This window comes from Astyanax mexicanus, chromosome 17 (genome assembly GCF_023375975.1).
Source record: "Astyanax mexicanus isolate ESR-SI-001 chromosome 17, AstMex3_surface, whole genome shotgun sequence".
Lineage (NCBI taxonomy): Eukaryota > Metazoa > Chordata > Actinopteri > Characiformes > Acestrorhamphidae > Astyanax > Astyanax mexicanus.
In genome coordinates, this window is record NC_064424.1 from 44,849,440 (window position 1) to 44,868,988 (window position 19,549).

General features: G+C 42.8%; 1 protein-coding gene across 2 annotated transcripts in view; it reads right to left on the reverse strand.

Moving 5' to 3' along the window:
• Positions 1-5,933: 5,933 nt before the first annotated feature.
• The window catches only part of dnai1.2 (dynein, axonemal, intermediate chain 1, paralog 2), a 35,822-nt gene continuing 22,206 nt past the window's right edge, over positions 5,934-19,549 (reverse strand). Inside the window, exon 20 of one of the 2 annotated variants that reach the window (XM_049466147.1) lies at positions 5,934-6,907. In XM_049466147.1, coding sequence (XP_049322104.1) covers positions 6,797-6,907 — 111 coding nt within the window. In that variant the 3' untranslated portion in view covers positions 5,934-6,796. Of the gene's footprint in view, positions 6,908-15,818; positions 15,999-19,549 lie in introns of those variants that run through there. The other variant, XM_049466146.1, reaches the window with a different exon arrangement.

Below are 19,549 nucleotides of genomic sequence, written 5' to 3' on the forward strand. Positions count from 1 at the left end.
TGCTAAGGTGTTGCTAGGCGGTTGCTAAGGTGTTGCTATGGTATCCGGGGTGGTTGCTAAGGTGTTGCTAGGTGGTTGCTAGGTGGTTGCTAGGGTGTTGCTAGGCGGTTGCTAAGGTGTTGCTATGGTATCTTGGGTGGTTGCTAAGGTGTTGCTAGGTGGTTGCTAGGTGGTTGCTAGGGTGTTGCTAGGCGGTTGCTAAGGTGTTGCTATGGTATCCGGGGTGGTTGCTAAGGTGTTGCTAGGTGGTTGCTAGGTGGTTGCTAGGGTGTTGCTAGGCGGTTGCTAAGGTGTTGCTATGGTATCCGGGGTGGTTGCTAAGGTGTTGCTAGGTGGTTGCTAGGTGGTTGCTAAGGTGTTGCTAGGCGGTTGCTAAGGTGTTGCTATGGTATCCGGGGTGGTTGCTAAGGTGTTGCTAGGTGGTTGCTAGGTGGTTGCTAGGGTGTTGCTAGGCGGTTGCTAAGGTGTTGCAATGGTATCTTGGGTGGTTGCTAAGGTGTTGCTAGGCGGTTGCTAAGGTGTTGCTAGGCGGTTGCTAAGGTGTTGCTATGGTATTTGGGGTGGTTGCTAAGGTGTTGCTAGGTGGTTGCTAGGTGGTTGCTAAGGTGTTGCTAGGCGGTTGCTAAGGTGTTGCTATGGTATCCGGGGTGGTTGCTAAGGTGTTGCTAGGTGGTTGCTAGGTGGTTGCTAAGGTGTTGCTAGGCGGTTGCTAAGGTGTTGCTATGGTATCTTGGGTGGTTGCTAAGGTGTTGCTAGGTGGTTGCTAGGTGGTTGCTAGGGTGTTGCTAGGCGGTTGCTAAGGTGTTGCTATGGTATCCGGGGTGGTTGCTAAGGTGTTGCTAGGTGGTTGCTAAGTGGTTGCTAGGGTGTTGCTAGGCGGTTGCTAAGGTGTTGCTATGGTATCCGGGGTGGTTGCTAAGGTGTTGCTAGGTGGTTGCTAGGGTGTTGCTAGGCGGTTGCTAAGGTGTTGCTATGGTATCCGGGGTGGTTGCTAAGGTGTTGCTAGGTGGTTGCTAGGTGGTTGCTAGGGTGTTGCTAGGCGGTTGCTAAGGTGTTGCTATGGTATCCGGGGTGGTTGCTAAGGTGTTGCTAGGTGGTTGCTAGGTGGTTGCTAAGGTGTTGCTAGGCGGTTGCTAAGGTGTTGCTATGGTATCCGGGGTGGTTGCTAAGGTGTTGCTAGGTGGTTGCTAGGGTGTTGCTAGGGTGTTGCTAAGGTGTTGCTATGGTATATGGGTGGTTGCTAAGGTGTTGCTAGGTGGTTGCTAGGTGGTTGCTAGGGTGTTGCTAGGCGGTTGCTAAGGTGTTGCTATGGTATCTGCGGTGGTTGCTAAGGTGTTGCTAAATGGTTGCTAGGTGGTTGCTATGGTGTTGCTAGGCGGTTGCTAAGGTGTTGCTATGGTATCCGGGGTGGTTGCTATGGTGTTTCTAGGTGGTTGCTAGGTGATGTATATGCATAAATTTGATTAAATGGTGTTTGCACGTTGCTACGCAACGTGCAAATACATCAATCAGCTATGCACGCTAGGTTGCTCTGACCGTTCGGGGGTGTCCAAACTTTTGACCCGTGGCTCCATTACACACAGTACTGGGGCTCTGGGGTGTCCAAACTTTTGACCCGTGGCTCCATTACACACAGTACTGGGGGGCCGGGGTGTCCAAACTTTTGACCTAATGCTGTTTTATCCCATAGCTGCTCCATACACTCACAGTACTGGAGTTCTAGCTACCTGTCCTTCGATCTAGCTGCCGTCCTCCGATTGGCCCCATTCATTCCAATGGGGCCACTTCGTACGACAATCGTACGAAATCCGTACGACGTAACTTTTCGTAACGCATATTTTCGGAAAGAGCTCAATAAGTTCTACAGGTCCTCAATTGGTTTCATCTTCGTATTTCAAAAATTGCGACGTCCACGGGCGTGCAAAGTTCTGCCCATTCATTTTCAATGGGCAAAAAAACGCGTACTTACGAAGTTTTTACGAAAAACGTAAGTCCGATCGGAAAGCTGTATACAAGCACACCATTCCCGATATGGACGCACGTTTTCTCTTTTGAACGAAGTCGATATTTCGAAAACTGCGGCACTAGTTAACCGGACAAAAAACAGGTGGAATAATAATAATAAGAAACAGACTTAAGAAGAACAATACTGTGATTGCATTACTGCAATCACACTAATTATGCTCTCTCAGGGCTCCGGCAGCTGAGGCAAGCTGCATGACCGGGATTCGAACTAGCAATCTCCCTACCATAGTGGCTTAGTCCACTAGACCACCTGTAGCCCCAGTTCTTTAGCTACCATAGGACATAGGACACGATACTAGTTCCTGTCCTGTGAGAGTGATGTACAGTGACATGCCACATAACACCAGTATACCAATATCTCATTTTGCAGGAAGATCGTTCGTTTATTATGAATGACTAAATTGTTTTATGGAAAGTACTTTGCAGCATGCAAAGCAGGAGCATATGGTGTTTGTGTGTGTGTGTGTGTGTGTGTGTGTGTACGTGTGTGTATGGCAGATGGGAAATGTGTGTGTGAGCGAGACAGTAGGCAGTGGGCTGAGCATCTAAAGGCTTGACTGAGCACTGCAGGGTGAGAGAGGGAAAGGAGTGAGAGATGTTTTAGCAACACTTTTCTCTTCACTCTGCTCACTAGATCAGGATCAGGGGACTCTGCGTCCTACGTTTAACAGAAAGCTGCCATTTAATCAAGTAGTCACTCTATGACTCATAGATATGCTTGACAGATTTTAGGTCACTTAGTTAACTCTGTGCTTCTGAAAGTTCTGTTTCGGCTGTAATGTAAGCTCATGTATTATATAGATGTATTACACACAGAGTGATCTATTATTTTATGGATTTATTTCTTAATAAAGAAAAACTAAACAAAAATCAGTGTCTTAGAAAATTAGAATGTTATATAAGACCAATTGGTACTTTTGGCAGTGTGGGGAGTGTGCCAAGTCCTGCTGGAAAATGAAATCCACTTCTCTATAAAAGTTGTCAGCAGAGGGAAGCCTGAAAAATGCTGTAAGATGTTGTGGGAAAACAAAACTGCACTGACATTAGACTTGATAATAAAACACAGTGGATCAACACCAGCAGATGACATGTCTCTCCAAACCATCACTGATTGGTGGAAACTTCCCACTAGACCTCAAGCAGCTTGGACTGTGTGTCTCTCCACTCTTCCTCCAGACTCTGCTGCCTTGATTTCCAAATAAAATGCAAAATTTACTGATGATCAGTGATGGTTTGGAGAGACATGTCATCTGCTGGTGTTGTTCCACTTTATTATATCTAGTCCAAAGCAGATGTGTCGAAATTTTTGACTGGTACTACAATGTGAAACAAAAACTAACTGTGTGACTAAATTTGTATGTGTTTGAACTTTGGGCTGGTCCTTCATTTGTAAGCTTGTTTTGTTTTTCTTCTTTTTCAGGTGAGAAGACACTCTAAAGACACTAGGAGCACTGTAAAACAAGAGAGGAACATGTTAGAAGTGTGGCAACCTCTGGCTGGTCTTCAGATGTTGAATCCCAGAGTGAATCTGGGCTCTGAGCCAGGCCTGAAGAAGAAGTAGGAGATTAAGCAAAAGGGGGAAAGATTAATTGCAGAAACGAATTGAAGAAGAACTTTCTGTTGGATCAAAAGCCTACCATGTGGACTTCTAATAGACTAATACCTCCAAATTCAGAGCCTTCCTTTGAACACATCTCATCTGACGGGCAAGGCACAGAAATGTCTGTGAAGGAAGGAAACTAGGACAAACTTTCTTTTAGTCAGAGCAGATCAGGAGAAGTTGTGTGGAGGAGAAAAGACTGAGATGACAGTGTTGGATGGCAGAGGAAGACTGCAGCCCTGTTTGTTGTGTTGCTCTCATCTACAGACGGGGCTTTGAAGCCTCTCTATCTGTGGGGTGCACACACACCTCAGATCAGAGCGGCAGAAGAAGCTGATTTCACGGATCTGGCGGGGTGTGCGACGGCTGTCCCACTTTGGGACCGCGGGACCGTACCACTGCTTCCAATATGGAGTCTGCCAATGGTGCTGGAGGAATCTCCACTGCAGCAGTGGTAGCCATTGTCTGCAATGTGCTTGTGGCTGTTCTCATTCTGGTTCTTTTCCTGATCCTGTACAAGGCTTGCAAGGTGCCTTCCAGCCAAGAGACGGTGCCAGTGCTGGCGCCTTGTAGCCCACAGCAGAAGAACGAACAGAAGTACCTACTGACTACTTGAGTGCAACTGGCACTGCTGTTGAATTTCAACAGGGGAAAAAAAGCCAACTGGAATGACATGGAAGGGTGGGAATGGGTTGCTGCAGAAGTGGTGGAAGAGAACCTGACAGAGATCTTGCAGGGAACTTGCAGAGAACTTGCAAAGCCATCTCAGCCAACATGCTCATGTGGGGCTTACATGGGAAGGAATGTGGGTTTGATGGGTTCCAGGTGGGCATGGGCTCTTAGTGGGTTTGTATGTGTGTTGTTACTGGGCTTCCCATTGTTACAGTCCATCTTAATCTTACTCAAGTCCCATATAGACCCAATGTGCAGTGTACAGTACAACACAACCCAGATGATGCCCATCTTTAACCCCTTCTGGTCCCATCACTGACATTATTAATATCTGGGGAAACATAGAACCTGTAGACAAAACCTTCTGGTCCATACATAGGCCTCACATTGGCACGTTGTCTGAGATGCCTTTTTGCAATAGAAATGCCCATGAAAGAAACAACATTTTTGAGTCAATGGCAGCACCCATTGGTTGGTTTGTTCATTTTGGACTATGCATCATCATCACCATCATCCCTGTGCCCTCACTGACCTCTAGAAGATCTGTCGGAAGCTCTGAGAAGCTGGGCTTTCTTCATGTCTTTGCTGCCAATGAAGGCCTGAGTAATGGGGGCTCCACATGAGCTGCATAAAACCCAAAAAGAGCATGCGGGCTCAGCATGGGCTGCCTGGAATGGGTTTGTCTCTGATGTCGGAGCGCTTTGATATAGTAGCACTCTGCTGTGAGTGGCTTATATAAAGGTAAAAAGACTCTCGTTGTCCTCTTCACGACGGTCCAGTCATGCCTGCCAGAGTCGCAATCAACCCACGCACTTCGCTGGGGCAGCACACCTTCAGAGAACCGACCGGCAATCAATACTGTGCTAATAATGAAGCTAACAGTTGGAGTTTGAATAGGTGTGAGAGCTGCTCGGTAGTTCTTGTGCATGAGTAATGCATTTTAATAGCAAATAAGTGTTTGTAGGGATTTGTTCTCCCTCTTCCCGTCCAACTTTCTCTCTTTCTCATTGCTTGCTAATTCAAAGAGCCTGAGGAACCGGTAAACGGATATCTTCTCATGTCATTTGCATCTCTTCCGGAGCGTATCGGTCAGGAAATGAGTCGTTTAGATGTGATGAATGATTTTAATAAACACTTCAGAAGACAGAACTGGTCTGGGAAATCTTTTTTGTAAGATCACAGAACATTATCTTGAAGCATTTTTTAAATGCAGTTCAGTGCAGCCTTGTTACATTTAAATTTACATTTACAGCATTTATCTGAAGCTCTTATGCGTAGCGAATAATAAGGTTATTCCTATTACAGAGGTGGGCCAATGTAGAGTTAGGAGTCTTGCCCAAGGACTGTTATTGGTGTAGGAATTGAACCTCAGTCTTCCACATGGTAGCTCAATGGCAGGCGGTGGTGTTATCCACTGCACCAGACCAACCATTTTGTTGTGTGATTAAAAGACATGATGGTGGTTTTTAGTTAACGACAGAACATGACAATATGACATGTACTTGATATGAATAATACACTATATGGAATAAAGTATTTAGACACCTGCTAATGCATTGCTTTTGCTGCAATCAAGAGTATTAAAAAATAACAAAAAAATGCAAATTTAAACAAAACAAAAACAGTGTTTCTTACATTTACATTGAGAGTATGAACCCAATATATTTATTGTTTAGTTTGCTCAGCCAAAAAAAGTGGTACAGCAAATAAATAAATAACAGTACTGCATTTACCAATTTGTAATGTTGCACAGAGGACACCAAGCGATGAAGTGTTTCAGGTCTTATCTTGTTCCATTCTTTCTGCAAGCATGTGTCTTTTTTATAATTCAAATATATGAGTTTTCTAAACCTTTGCAGACATATAGCACAACAATCTAAATTCTCCTGCCCATTACCCATACTCCTAAACTAATGAAACAATATGTAGAAGGTGTAGCAACTATAATAATAATAATAATAATAATAATAATAATAATAATAATAATAATAATAATAGTAATATTTTTGTAGCTGTCATGCAGATTAACCAGACAGGATGTCACACCAATCTAGACACTAGAATTATTATCATGTAATAATATCAAAACTGGGTCCAGAGAAGGATTCTGGATTAATAAGATTAGTCATAGTGCAGTGTACATCAAGACAATCTCAGGGCATATGCATTAATGCAATAATGCATTCATATCTTCTTGGGTTCCAAGCTGACAGAAGTCACAGGACTGACGTGCTGAAATCCCCATTATGTGTTACAAATTTTAAAATGAATTAGTGGGTCTGTGCATGTGCACATATGTTTTAGCAATGGTACAATTAAAAGTAGCTGAATGCATTCAATAGGTGAAGTATCCACAAACCTTTAGAGATATGGTTTATTTAGTGGTGCATGTAATTTACATATATCTTTGAATGTAATAAGAAATCTAAAAATTGAGAAAATGAGTGTTCTGCAGTGCTTGGTGAGATGATAACATGGCCTGGTAGACTTACTAAAGCATCAATTCTGTGGATTCACTGTCAAATCAGGTTCCCTCAGCAAACTCAACAGCTTCTCCATCTTGGCCACCTCCACCTCCGGGCCCTTTGGCAACTCCTGACCCTTCTTCTCCTGGAGAGAGGATTAAAAAAAGAGAGAGAGAGAGAGAGAGAGAGAGAGAGAGATGAATCAGCCATTTGAAGTGAAGCGAAGTATAGCAGCTGATCTAATGCAGTCATTACTGAGCGCTAACAGCGACTATATAAATGTTTATTCCCAGCTTAAGCAGGGACATCAGAAATGAGACATCTCGTGTGTTGCCTCTGGTAATGTTACAAGACATAGCACACACACACACACACATACACACACACACACACACACTGATACACAAACCCGCAGACATGGGTGTTACCACTCTGAACAAGCCACTCCGCTCTGGGCTGACATTTGTCGAAGACGATTATTTAGACACATCATTTCCTCGGGGGAGGGCACTCAATGGGCCTTGCTCCCTATCAAAGATCATCACTATGGTTACTGACCTCGCAGACGCCGTAATGAACTTAACAAGATATCCCCAGGAGCAGTTCGGTCGAAAAACGGCAAATAAATCCCTCTGATTTTATTCTGAGTCATTAAACTCCACTCGACTGCTGCTTGCCAGTATCTATCTGCCCAGTATCTGCTGACTGCTGGGTAAATGAAGGCCCATGTAAACCAAGCAGTTACATAATCTTCCCCAAGAACATTCGATTCAGCACATCATTTAAAATTAAATACCGGGGACCTGCTCGCTCTGCAGTGGAGATAAAGCAACAGCATGTGGAGATGGTACAAATAAAAAGTGAGTAATTATCTAGAGAAGGTAATGTTAATAAATCCACCAATGTTTGAAGACTGATGCAGAGATATCTTTAAAAAAACACGTTATTTGTGTAAAAATACACAACAGAGGCTTAATAACACATTCATAAGCACTGAATAACGCAGTTATAAGGTATTACCTTCGGCCATTGTACATTACAATGGCCTGTCCACTGGAAAGGTAGATCTTGGGCCAGAAAAGTGTGGGCACCCCTGCCCTGAAACATTTGATTCTAGAGGATCTTATGTGTTATACAGCACATCCTTCTAAATGATGTACCTAAAAGACCTGTTCGCTCTGGAGCGGCGGTAAAGTGGCAGAATGTGGAGATGGTCAAAAATATAAAGTCAGTAGTGCACTTGAGAAGCTAACACACCCAAATCCACCAAGGCTTCAAGGCTGATGCAGAGATACCTCTTTATAAAAGTCCTTTTTTAAAGTAGCTCAAGGTTACATCTATTCATAGAAGCCATCAAATTGTAACCATGGAGTGTGGCGAGGGAACAGACTGAGAGAAAGAGAGAGAGAGAGAGAGAAGTAAAGAGACTATTAAGAGCAGGTATTTCTCAAGGTTCCCCCAGGAGGCCTGTCTGTCTGTTACTAAGCCTGTGGTGAGCTTAGCTTCATCATTCCTGTCTTTTCCTTCTCACCTAAACCAATGTCATACCCATACATGAAGGTGTGCTGCTGAAATACAGCACTATTCTTAGACGTATTGCCAACCGCAGTGCAGTCTCTACCTTTCAGCCCAGCAAATCAGAAAAATCCAACCATCAGGCTACATTTATGATCGTATACATGCTTGGTATGTCCCAATACACCACTTTAGGGTACACAGAAATCTTGTCTAGTACCTGTAGAGAAGTACAGTACCAGTCAAAAATTGGACATGCCTTAAGTTAATATTGAATTATTTAGTAAACAAAAACCTTGCACCTCTTGCTTAGATGATAAACTTTGCAGATCTTGGCTGGCTTTTCTCAATTAGCTTTATAAGGTAGAGTCACCTGGAATTCAGGCTTTCAGTTAACAGCTGTACTGAACTTGTCAAGAGTTATTGTGTTTGAGAGCATCAGTTGTAAAGTAGTGAAGAGGTAGAGTTACAGGTATACAGTGAATAGTGAATATTTGAGTAATGTTCTAATCCAGATTATGGCAAGAACTACTCAACTAAGTAAAGAAATGAAGGTCAGTATGTTCCAAATATTTCAAGAAATTTGTAGTATCCTAAAGTGCACACGCAAAGTCCATCAAAAACGAGCTGATAAAACTGGCTCTCATCAGGACCATCCATGAAAGCTGTTAACTTGTTATCCACAAGTTAACAGCTCCCCAGATAAGAGCACCTAAATGCCACCTTTGGCACCAAAGTAAGCATCTAGCAACACCATATCAACCAGCTAGAAACACCACTGAAAACACACAGAACACCATGGTCACAAAGATAGATTAATCAATCCAATTAACAAGGATATAAATGCTATTTAATGTTATATAATTCTAATTATACCCAATGTTTCCTATAATACAAAATAAAAAAATGCAATTTGCTCAAGAATTCAATGATCTAACATCATATATATCATATATAATATGATATATTATATGCAATGTTTTCTTTAAAATTTTAAAAATACAAGCAGAGCATTTCTGTTGTACAGCACACTCTATCCGCTCTAACATATTTGAGAAGCGAGAAAATCAAAGGTCTTTCAACAAAGGAGCAGCAACAGATGTTCAGCGTTGCTCTCAGAAAAGCTATTTTTCTCAGCATGAAAGCTGCAGAAAATAAAGGAACAACACACAAACAAGGTCTTGCATCATCTAAAAAGTCAGAAATATAGGACGAACTTAACATTGCCTGTTAACTCTGTAAAACTGAGCTCATCTAACACGACAGCACCTCTGTTATATGTGAGCAAATTACATTTTCCTGCGTATTCCATTCGTACAGCTACACAAAATGGCAAAAGTATTGGGACACCTGCATGTTCATTGATTCCTTCAAATTCAAGGGGTTTATCTTTTTTATCTTTTGTTGGAGTAACTGTCTCTACCAGTAACTGTAGACATCTAGTTAGTATACATCCATTGCTTCATTTCTGGCCTGCTGCACATTCCAAAAAAGTTGGGATGGTAATGCCCTAATCACTTCGTAATGTTGTCATTCCTTCTCACGACACTTTAAATGTAAGATCTTAGGGCCCTATGCTCGTTGCTATCTTACACCCTGTCAACTCTCTATTTTCACACCTGGCTCCCACGCTGTTAAAATAGCATCAGTTTAGGAATAAATCTACACTGATGGGTGTGGTGGTCTGGAAGTGAGGTGTGTTCAGGTAGATTTCTATTTTGGTGGTGGAAAATACAGGAGCTCCACTGAATGAAATGAACCTAGACAACAGTCAAGCATCCTGCAGAGCACAGACCCAACTTTCAACTCAACAATAAACAGAATAAATAATAAAATAACATTGCTGTTCCCTTAAATGAGCTGCTGCTCATTCACAGCGTGAATGCACAGGTCACATTAAAGCGCTGCGCTGTTAAGATACAAACGCGCCAAAGTCAGAGCTCACCTGCCTCTTAAAGGGAATGACAGCTGGCACACTGATTGGTTTATTTCCTGTTACATCTAAAACACAACTATAATTAATTATAAGAATTAGTACATGTCCTACATATATCCTACAGATTTTTCCACAGCCATGAATTTGTAATGTGTGCAGCATTTTTCAAATTTTGACAAATGTATACTAATTTTTCTGACCGCTGTACATGTTTCCAATGAGTGATGGGCCACCCAAAAGTGCCTGATCAAAACCTGATGAACTGAGATGGTGATCTGAGGTGATTACAGAAACTCCTTCCTTCAAGATGCTGAGAAAACTATTCCAGGTGACTCTCCCTCATGAAGACACTGAGATTAAAATCTCACCAAGAGTGTGCAGATCTGACCTCAAAGATGAATGTGATACTTATAAGAATCTAAAGAATATAAAATATATTCTGGGTTGTTTAATACGTTTTATTTAAAGAATAATCGTGTGTGTTCCTGTATAGCTTTAATGTAGTCTTCTAAAATAAATTTACAATGTACAAAAATCATAAAACAAAATACATTGAATGAGAAGAGGTGTATAAAGTTATATCTTGCCAAACTAGCGCTGTAGAAAATTCATTTTAAGCTTAAATCACAGCCTCTCTTTTCCATGGAAAGTGTAACCTATGAGACAGGCCTCCTGGACTGTACATCTCCTTTCATGTGGCTAAAACACATCTCAAATAGAACAATGGCTCTGCAGACGGGAGGAGAATATCACACAGCACTTCAAAAGGCATTCAGAATCACGCTGTTATGTCTGCAGCGAAAGCCAGTTATCTGAGATCAGTGGGATTTCTTACATAATTTCATTATAGCTGGCTGGCTTGAAGTGCTGTTCAGAGCATTCCTCCTCAAAGAGGCAGAGAACGCTTCAAAATGTTCTTAATTGATGTGGTGTTAATGACTCGGGTATTTAAATGCAGAAGAAAGATAAAATGCCTGCACAGGACAGCCAAGGAATTTGCCAGTTTGAAACTTTTCTAAAGGAGCACTAATGATTTTTTATTTTTAAGGCTAAAAAAATGGGAGGGGTAGTTTGGGCATGGGGACTGGGTGATGTATGGGTTTAGAGGCAGGTCATGAGGGAAAGCTGATTGGCTGAACTGCAGCAGCAGCAGTGTGCCTCTGAGAGCGGAAAGACGCAGATGGTTGGACGTTGTCAGCAGGAGGGGGGCGGTACTTTTGATTGAGTAATTTGCATATTGTGATTATGTGTCTGTGTACCAAAGTACACAGAAATATCATCCTCACCTATACCACAGCTGAACCTGAGACGGCTCAATAAAAGAGTTTTTTAAAGGTAAGGAAATATTTATAAAGATTTATAAACAGGTATATTTCAATACTTCAAAGCAAAACATTTCAGCTATTAATGGAAAAAATATGGTTTAGGTTTAGAACTGCTCTTTAAAGGTAAAAATGCTACATATTGTTGCTTTAAATGTAACTTCCCTTGTTTTTAAAGCTTTTAAAAGCCTGAAATGCTAAGGGGTGGATCACAGGACCGAGCAGAGAACAGTGAAGTGAAGATTCTCTGGGGAAGAAGCAGATACTGTAAGTGTTACTGTGGTGGTGCAGCGGTCACAGCTGACTGAATCTGAGCCACATAGCCACCATCCTCACACTCTCTCCTATTTAGTTTAGTGCCTATAGAGCCTGCAGTCCTTCTTCACCGTCACTAACTCTGCTTCTGCCTCGTGGGCCACATACAGATTGCTTTTTACAGCTCTGAACCAAAACACACTTATAGGCAACCAGATGCAGCAGACATTGAGTAATATACCTTCAAACGACCTGGAAAATGCAAAGGTCGCTTAAATGAATTTGCTAAAGGCCGTTTTAAGATACAGATTTTTGTTTTATAGCTTCTTAGCAGCCAAAAGAGTAGAGTGTTGGGCAGTAACACAGTTTGAACTTAAATAAAGGGCTTTTGAAAGTCCACTTGTTTAGGCATAAGCCAGAAAACAGAAAAAGAACTGGATAAAAAAAGTGGACAGTTAATCACAACCGGTGTTCAGAACCTCTAACTGAAATCATTTTGCGCACACTGTTTAAATGATTCTGTAAATACTTGTGTTTATGTTCGTTGTGTTCCAAAAGAACATACTACAGTTTGTGTAGTGTTATGATCCCCCACCATTGTGGATTAAATTAAAGGTCAGCATGGTGTTCTTGTTAATTGATTGCACTTGAAGTAATTACTAGGAGCATTTAAGATGTTTTTGGAGCTGAGCTTAGGGCTTTCACTCTTTTTGTCTTCCTCTCCACCTTTTGTTTGTGTCTTTCTTCCAGGAGTCAGGGATTCTCTCTGAACAGCTGACCAGTTCTTAATTTTAATCATTTTTCATCTAGACATTTCTGACTTTTACTATTTTTGCTACTAAATAATAAAGGGCCATATTTTATAATATTGATTTGGCACTATGATTCATATTCTAAAACAAAAGTTACAGTTACATTTTTAGCAATATATTATGATACCTAATCTAAATAATTAGCAATTTCATAGATTGTTATAGTATAAAAAACACCATCAAATGAAAAGAAAGTTTCACTTAGTGGTATTTAGAGGTTGGACACAACCCAATATGAACCTCTGTCTGCATAGTATGCCTATACAATACATTGATATATCAATGTTTTCTCACAGTCCTTTTAAAAATATAGGGGTTAAAAAGGGTTTTTAAAGCAATGCTAGAGTGTAAAGAAATGAATTAAAAGATTGCCTTAACTAATTATTAATTTACATTAGTTAAGGCATTAATAATTATTACAACAAGTTAACTAAAGTCTTAAATCATTATTATTTACATTTCAGCGTGTAAGTGTTTAATAATGTCATAATTGAGTCAGTAATATTTAGTTAAGACATTATTTAACTAATTAACAATGTTTATTACTGTCATAAGTGCTGTTATTTATTAAGCTTATTGTGATATGTATTGCCAAAAAAAGAATAAAAAATGAGGTAACACTTTATAATAACTTTCATTAATATACCACTGAAAATTTTCACATTTTAAGAAACTAAAAAGTTGCTATTACATTCGTAAATACTAATGAACTGCATTTTATAAACATCTTCCTTGTTGTAAAATTCATATTAACTAGCGATTTAATAATATTCAAATTCTGATGAACTATTGCTTTGTTCACATCTACAGATCATTAGTTAAAAACATATTAATTAAAGTTATTATAAAGTGTTACCGAATAAGAAATTATACCAAAAACACCTCCAAATGTATTTGTGTGGATCTGAAATCTTGATCTGAATACAATCTAGATAAGCCATTAATCAGATTTATTCTAGCAGTCTGAATATAGCCAAAGAGTCCTTTGCAGAGCAGAACACATGCTCAGTGTGTGGAACAAAGGTGCCTACTGAGAAAGAAAGATAGACAGACCGTGAAAGAGAGAGAGAGATGGAGAGAGAGAGAGAGAGAGAGAGTGCAAGAGCTTCTGACCCATCATCCTTAATGAAAACACATTACTCTCCATCCAGGTAACTGCTGACACTGCGGGCACTCTATAACGGCATCGCATCACTAATCACTGGCATAAGTAGACCTGGCGCGACCTTGGTGTGTGACATTTAGCACGGCTGCTGCTGCAGTAAAGCAGACAAACCTGTCATCCACCCTCACCCACCGTGCAGGAGAAATGTGAAAACATCTCAACAGTGGCGGAGCAGTGGGGTCCGCAGAGACTTTCTTTACGCAGCAACAAAGAGCAACATTTAGCATCTTTTTCAGTTTGGCAGACACCCAGATGGCAGGCTGTCTCTTAGGCAGGGAAGAAGTGAGTCTGGGGAATGAGTCGGAGAGAGAGAGAGAGAGAGAGAGAGAGAGAGGAAGCTCAGAGATGATCATTATCTGCAGAAAGCAGCTCGGTCTGTGTGGCTCGGTTATTTATTCTGCTCGGCGCAGGCTAAGGCCATTGCACATGATCAGTCACTGCATTCATTTGCCCACACAAAGAAAAACAAAATTAGCACGATGAATAATGCAAAGACATGTGAATATTGAGCAGCTCCAGGTAGAGGAGAGGAGGGCCGTTAATGAGGTTTAAAGTAAAGCGAGCCTCTCGATTATGGCTCTAATGAATGGGAGGACAGAAGAACTGGTGAATGGATAGCTAGCTATTAAAGAGAGAGGGTAAAGGTGAAGCTCAGGTAAAGAGATGACTCAACATGTTTACACGAAAAGGCTGCTGATCATATGTTTGGGTTTTGTTCTCTAAACTCTAAAAACTAGGGATTGCACTAGGGAGTTCATTTGTACAGTACATATGCATAAATTAAAATCTTTAGCATTTCTTATCATGATTGGGATCAGTTTCCTACCCTTTCACAAACAGCCTGTTTTCCAGATGAAAGAGACAAGCTGTACAGGGCTAGGATAGTAACTTTAGCTAAAATAATTTATCTTTAGCATTTGTTTGTTTACCAAAAACCTGTCTGCCCTTCTCTAGTATGTAACTTTCAGTTACTTTCAGTCCTTATAGGCAAGTTTGGTCACTTGGTGGCTCCTTTGCAACAAGGCAGGAATTTACAGTCATGCAAACTCAGCCTTCCATCTGTTTCAATGGGGAGAGACAGAAATATATTGTACATCGTTGGTAAAATATAATAAAAACCTTATAATGTCATAGCTTACAAAAGCACAATGCACAAAATGTCATTTTTCAAATTGTTGCAGCTACTGCACTTAAATATATCTGCACATCAAGGGTGAGCTTCTCTACTATAGCACCCTCACTTTCTTACAGTTACTTGCCATTTCCTTTAAGAGCCAGATGCGCTCTGACTTTGGCGGATTGCTATTTAAACGGTGCATCTTCCTACTTCTCAGTAGAGGAAAGGGACCTGCTCATTCATGCTGTGAAGGTGCTTGAGCAAGCCTCCTCACTTAGTCACTCTCTAAATACACTACTCCCTTTGTTTACTGTATTTTTCACAATATAATGCGTACCAGATTATAAGGCGCACTATCAATGAACATCTATTTTCTGGTCTATTTTCATACATAAAGTGCACCGGATTATAAAGTGCATAATACACCCATGGGTATTGCTGCAATTGGTCAACCAATTAGTGAATATCAGTAATAAATTCCACTCATGAATTTGCAAACACTAACAAAAGTATTATGATGACCCATATTTTGTAGAATGAAGAATAATGTTATTTTATTTTGTATTCTATTTATTGTTGATGTAAAAGTTAGGTTATTATCGATGCCTTCTCTGGTTGTTAAAGTGTCTTGTCTCTGTGCATCTTTGTGAGTTTAGCTCTCAGCACTGACTCCTGTTCCTGGCAGTATATTAGCTACAGGATATCTTAAGGCTATTTGCTGGATACATTTGCTAAGTGAACAACAAAGCACTTTTACAAATTACTCTGGAGCTGTAAAAGTAAAGTGTGGAAAACATCTCCCTGCTCATCTGAAAGGCTTCTTCAATGTAATGTATCTTTCTTATGAAAAAAAAAAAAAAAAAACATTCTTTACACTTTGCCTTGTATTTGTTCGCTATGACTTGACAAATTGACAGTTCTCCGCTGTATAACTTACAGTTTATTTAATATTGTTATAATAGGGGCCCTGGTGTGACACTGTCTAAGTGCTGTCCTTGCTGAGGCCACATATATCAGAAGTTGGCCAGGAGTCCAGGAAAGCACTTCTCTTTGGGACAGTAGGATGGCCCTCCCTCTCCTCATCACACAGAGGGATTCTAGCCAGCATGGGTTTCTGTTAGGTGAAGTAAAAGAACTGAAAGTTAAGGTAATCGGCACACATACCAAACGCAAAAATGTTATTTTATTTTGTAAATATTTTATATTTATTTTATTTTGTATTACTGCTGTGTTTTTATGTGTGTGTAACACACTAATCTGCACATGCATTAAGTGCGCACGCCGCAACTGCATTGCCAAGATAGCAATGAACGTCTGACAGTTGACTGTAGTTGACATGTTGCTTGGATTACACAAAAAACTCTGTGGTGAACTCTCTCAATCCATGTGTGAAAATGATGATCTCATGCTCCCTGAACTCTTTCACAATTCCAGCTCCATGAATCCTGGTATTGTTATCTTGGAATATGGCCGTGTTTATCAGGGAATAAAAAATCCGTTGATGGAATAACCTGGTCTATATTCAGTATATTCAGGTAGTCAGCTGACCTCATTCTTTCAGCACATTGTCAGGGTGCGTGAAGGAGGGACGAGGAGAGCGGATGCAAATGCGAGTGTATTTATTATACAGATAACAAAAGACAAAAATAAACAAATAAACGGAAACTAAACTGAAAACAAGAAACATGAGACACAGAGACGCAACCACAACAGGCTAACAAAGCACAAGAACCGACACGGGGGAAAGGGAGCACGGACTATAAATAGTGTAACACACACGGGAAACAGAGAACACCTGGGGCTAAGGGGCGGAGTTACAAATGATACACAGGTGAGGGCAAGAAACACTGAGGAGCACGGATCACGTGGGAGACACACTCACAGGCACAAGCAGAGACAGGCACAGAAAAAGGTAAATAAACACAGAAACACGAGAACAGACAGGGACCACGTGACAGAACCCACCCCTTAACGCGCAACTCCTGGGGCGCGAAAAAACAAACCCCCAGGAGCCGGTCAGGAGAGGGTGGAAACCAAAAAAAACAAAACAAAACACAAGACTAGAACAGAGGACACCCGAGAGGAGACTGAACAGAAAACGGGGACTGGACATTACTGGGCAAAGGGACCGGAACGAAAACAGTAATGGGGACAGAAACAAACACGGTGACGGGGACTGGAACAGAAAAACCACGAGTGACAGAGACTGGAACATAGACAGAGACGGGAACCATGACAGGCAGAGACAGGGGTACGAGAAATGGGTACCCAGGGCTGGAAAAAGTCTGTGGGGGCAGCCTGGGTACACCACAAGGGGCAAAGTCAGGGGGCCTCGGAGCAGGCCTGGAAAGGCGGGGCCTGGGAGTGGGCGTGGCGGCGGGAGCCACGGGCACAGGAGTAGGTGCGTTTACCGCCGGTCCGCCGGTGAAGTCCGGCGCGGGAAGCGCTGGTCCGCCGGTGAAGTCCGGCGCGGGGAGCGCTGGTCCGCCGGTGAAGTCCGGCGCGGGGAGCGCTGGTCCGCCGGTGAAGTCCGGCGCGGGGAGCGCTGGTCCGCCGGTGAAGTCCGGCGCGGGGAGCGCTGGTCCGCCGGTGAAGTCCGGCGCGGGGAGCGCTGGTCCGCCGGTGAAGTCCGGCGCGGGGAGCGCTGGTCCGCCGGTGAAGTCCGGCGCGGGGAGCGCTGGTCCGCCGGTGAAGTCCGGCGCGGGGAGCGCTGGTCCGCCGGTGAAGTCCGGCGCGGGGAGCGCTGGTCCGCCGGTGAAGTCCGGCGCGGGGAGCGCTGGGTCGCCGGTGAAGTCCGGCGCGGGGAGCGCTGGTCCGCCGGTGAAGTCCGGCGCGGGGAGCGCTGGGTCGCCGGTGAAGTCCGGCGCGGAGAGCGCTGGTCCGCCGGTGAAGTCCGGCTCGGAGAGCGCTGGGTCGTCGCCGAAGTCCGGCTCGGAGTGCGCTGGGTCGCCGGTGAAATCCGGCTCGGAGGGCGCTGGGTCGCCGGTGAAATCCGGCTCGGAGGGCGCTGGGTCGCCGGTGAAGTCCGGCTCGGAGGGCGCTGGGTCGCCGGTCAGGAACCAGGGCGGACAAAGGCATGCGGGAGGCAGGACTGCCCCTGGAGGCAACGGCAGACGGGCTGGTGTAGGGAGGTAATCTCCCTCCTCCTCCTCCGAGCTGGACGCAGGTGTGAGGAAGTCTACATAATCCCAGAAATAAGACTCCTCACAACCTGCGTCCCTGCCAACACGGTGCGCCCCCCCAAAAAGTGCTCCCTCCTTGAGAGGGTCCTCCTCAGGCGAGCGGGAGCGCTGAGAATGCCGCTGCCGTCTTTTCCTCCTCCGGCGCCGGCTAGCTGAGGAGTTAAGAGAGGGCTGCTCCTCCAGCACGCCGCGAGAAAGGGAGGAGCGGCGGATCGCCAATCTGGATCCCAGGTAGACGCCACTCGCTGCATCCATTGTTAGGTCGGTTCTTCTGTCAGGGTGCGTGAAGGAGGGACGAGGAGAGCGGATGCAAATGCGAGTGTATTTATTATACAGATAACAAAAGACAAAAATAAACAAATAAACGGAAACTAAACTGAAAACAAGAAACATGAGACACAGAGACGCAACCACAACAGGCTAACAAAGCACAAGAACCGACACGGGGGAAAGGGAGCACGGACTATAAATAGTGTAACACACACGGGAAACAGAGAACACCTGGGGCTAAGGGGCGGAGTTACAAATGATACACAGGTGAGGGCAAGAAACACTGAGGAGCACGGATCACGTGGGAGACACACTCACAGGCACAAGCAGAGACAGGCACAGAAAAAGGTAAATAAACACAGAAACACGAGAACAGACAGGGACCACGTGACACACATACTGTTGCTAAACCTAGACCTGACCATGGGTTCAATCATTAACCATGATAAGAAAAGAAACACCAGCTCTATTTTAAGGAGTAAAGTAAATAAAACGAATTAAACACTTTTAGGCAATTATCTATAGAAACTGATAACTCATATAACCCTACAATAATTCTAAACCCTTGTGTGTAAACCTGTAGTTAGTTGACAATCTCATTTGTAAACCTCAGTTAAGAGCTTAAACACTTTAATTTGATTCCAGTCCCCTGGACTCCTGCTACACTAATAGACAACACTTAGATTTGATCTTGCAGGCTATTTTCACACTGGTTGTAAAACAGCGCAGGAGCTGTCCTAATGGTATTATCTTAGAACAGCAGAACAAGCAGTATTTCAGTATGGAAAAGCACAGCAGTGCCTGATTGATGAGAGTTTTCACTGCTCACCTCATTCTTTTATTGCGTGCCCTTTCAGAGTGTGAAAAAATTAGTTTCTGCCTCTATTTTGCTTCAGGTTTTCAGAGGAGCCTGCTCCTAATCAATAACAACAAATTGATTTGACGACTTGAATGACCTGAACTGCTTCCTTGGCAGGAAGGCAAATGTTAATTAAAAAAAAAACCTCAGCAGAAGTGGACACGGCAGATCTGGCTCACTTAAACACTGAATAAATCAGCTAATTCCTTTACATCATCATCATTGCTTCTACACAGCCTGCTGATTATATGAATCTGGTCAGCTCTATATTACGGCCTATATTACAGTAAATGAAGCAACTCTGCTGAGCTTCCTGAAACATAAACATGAGCTTATTAAAATGCAAGTGGGTTA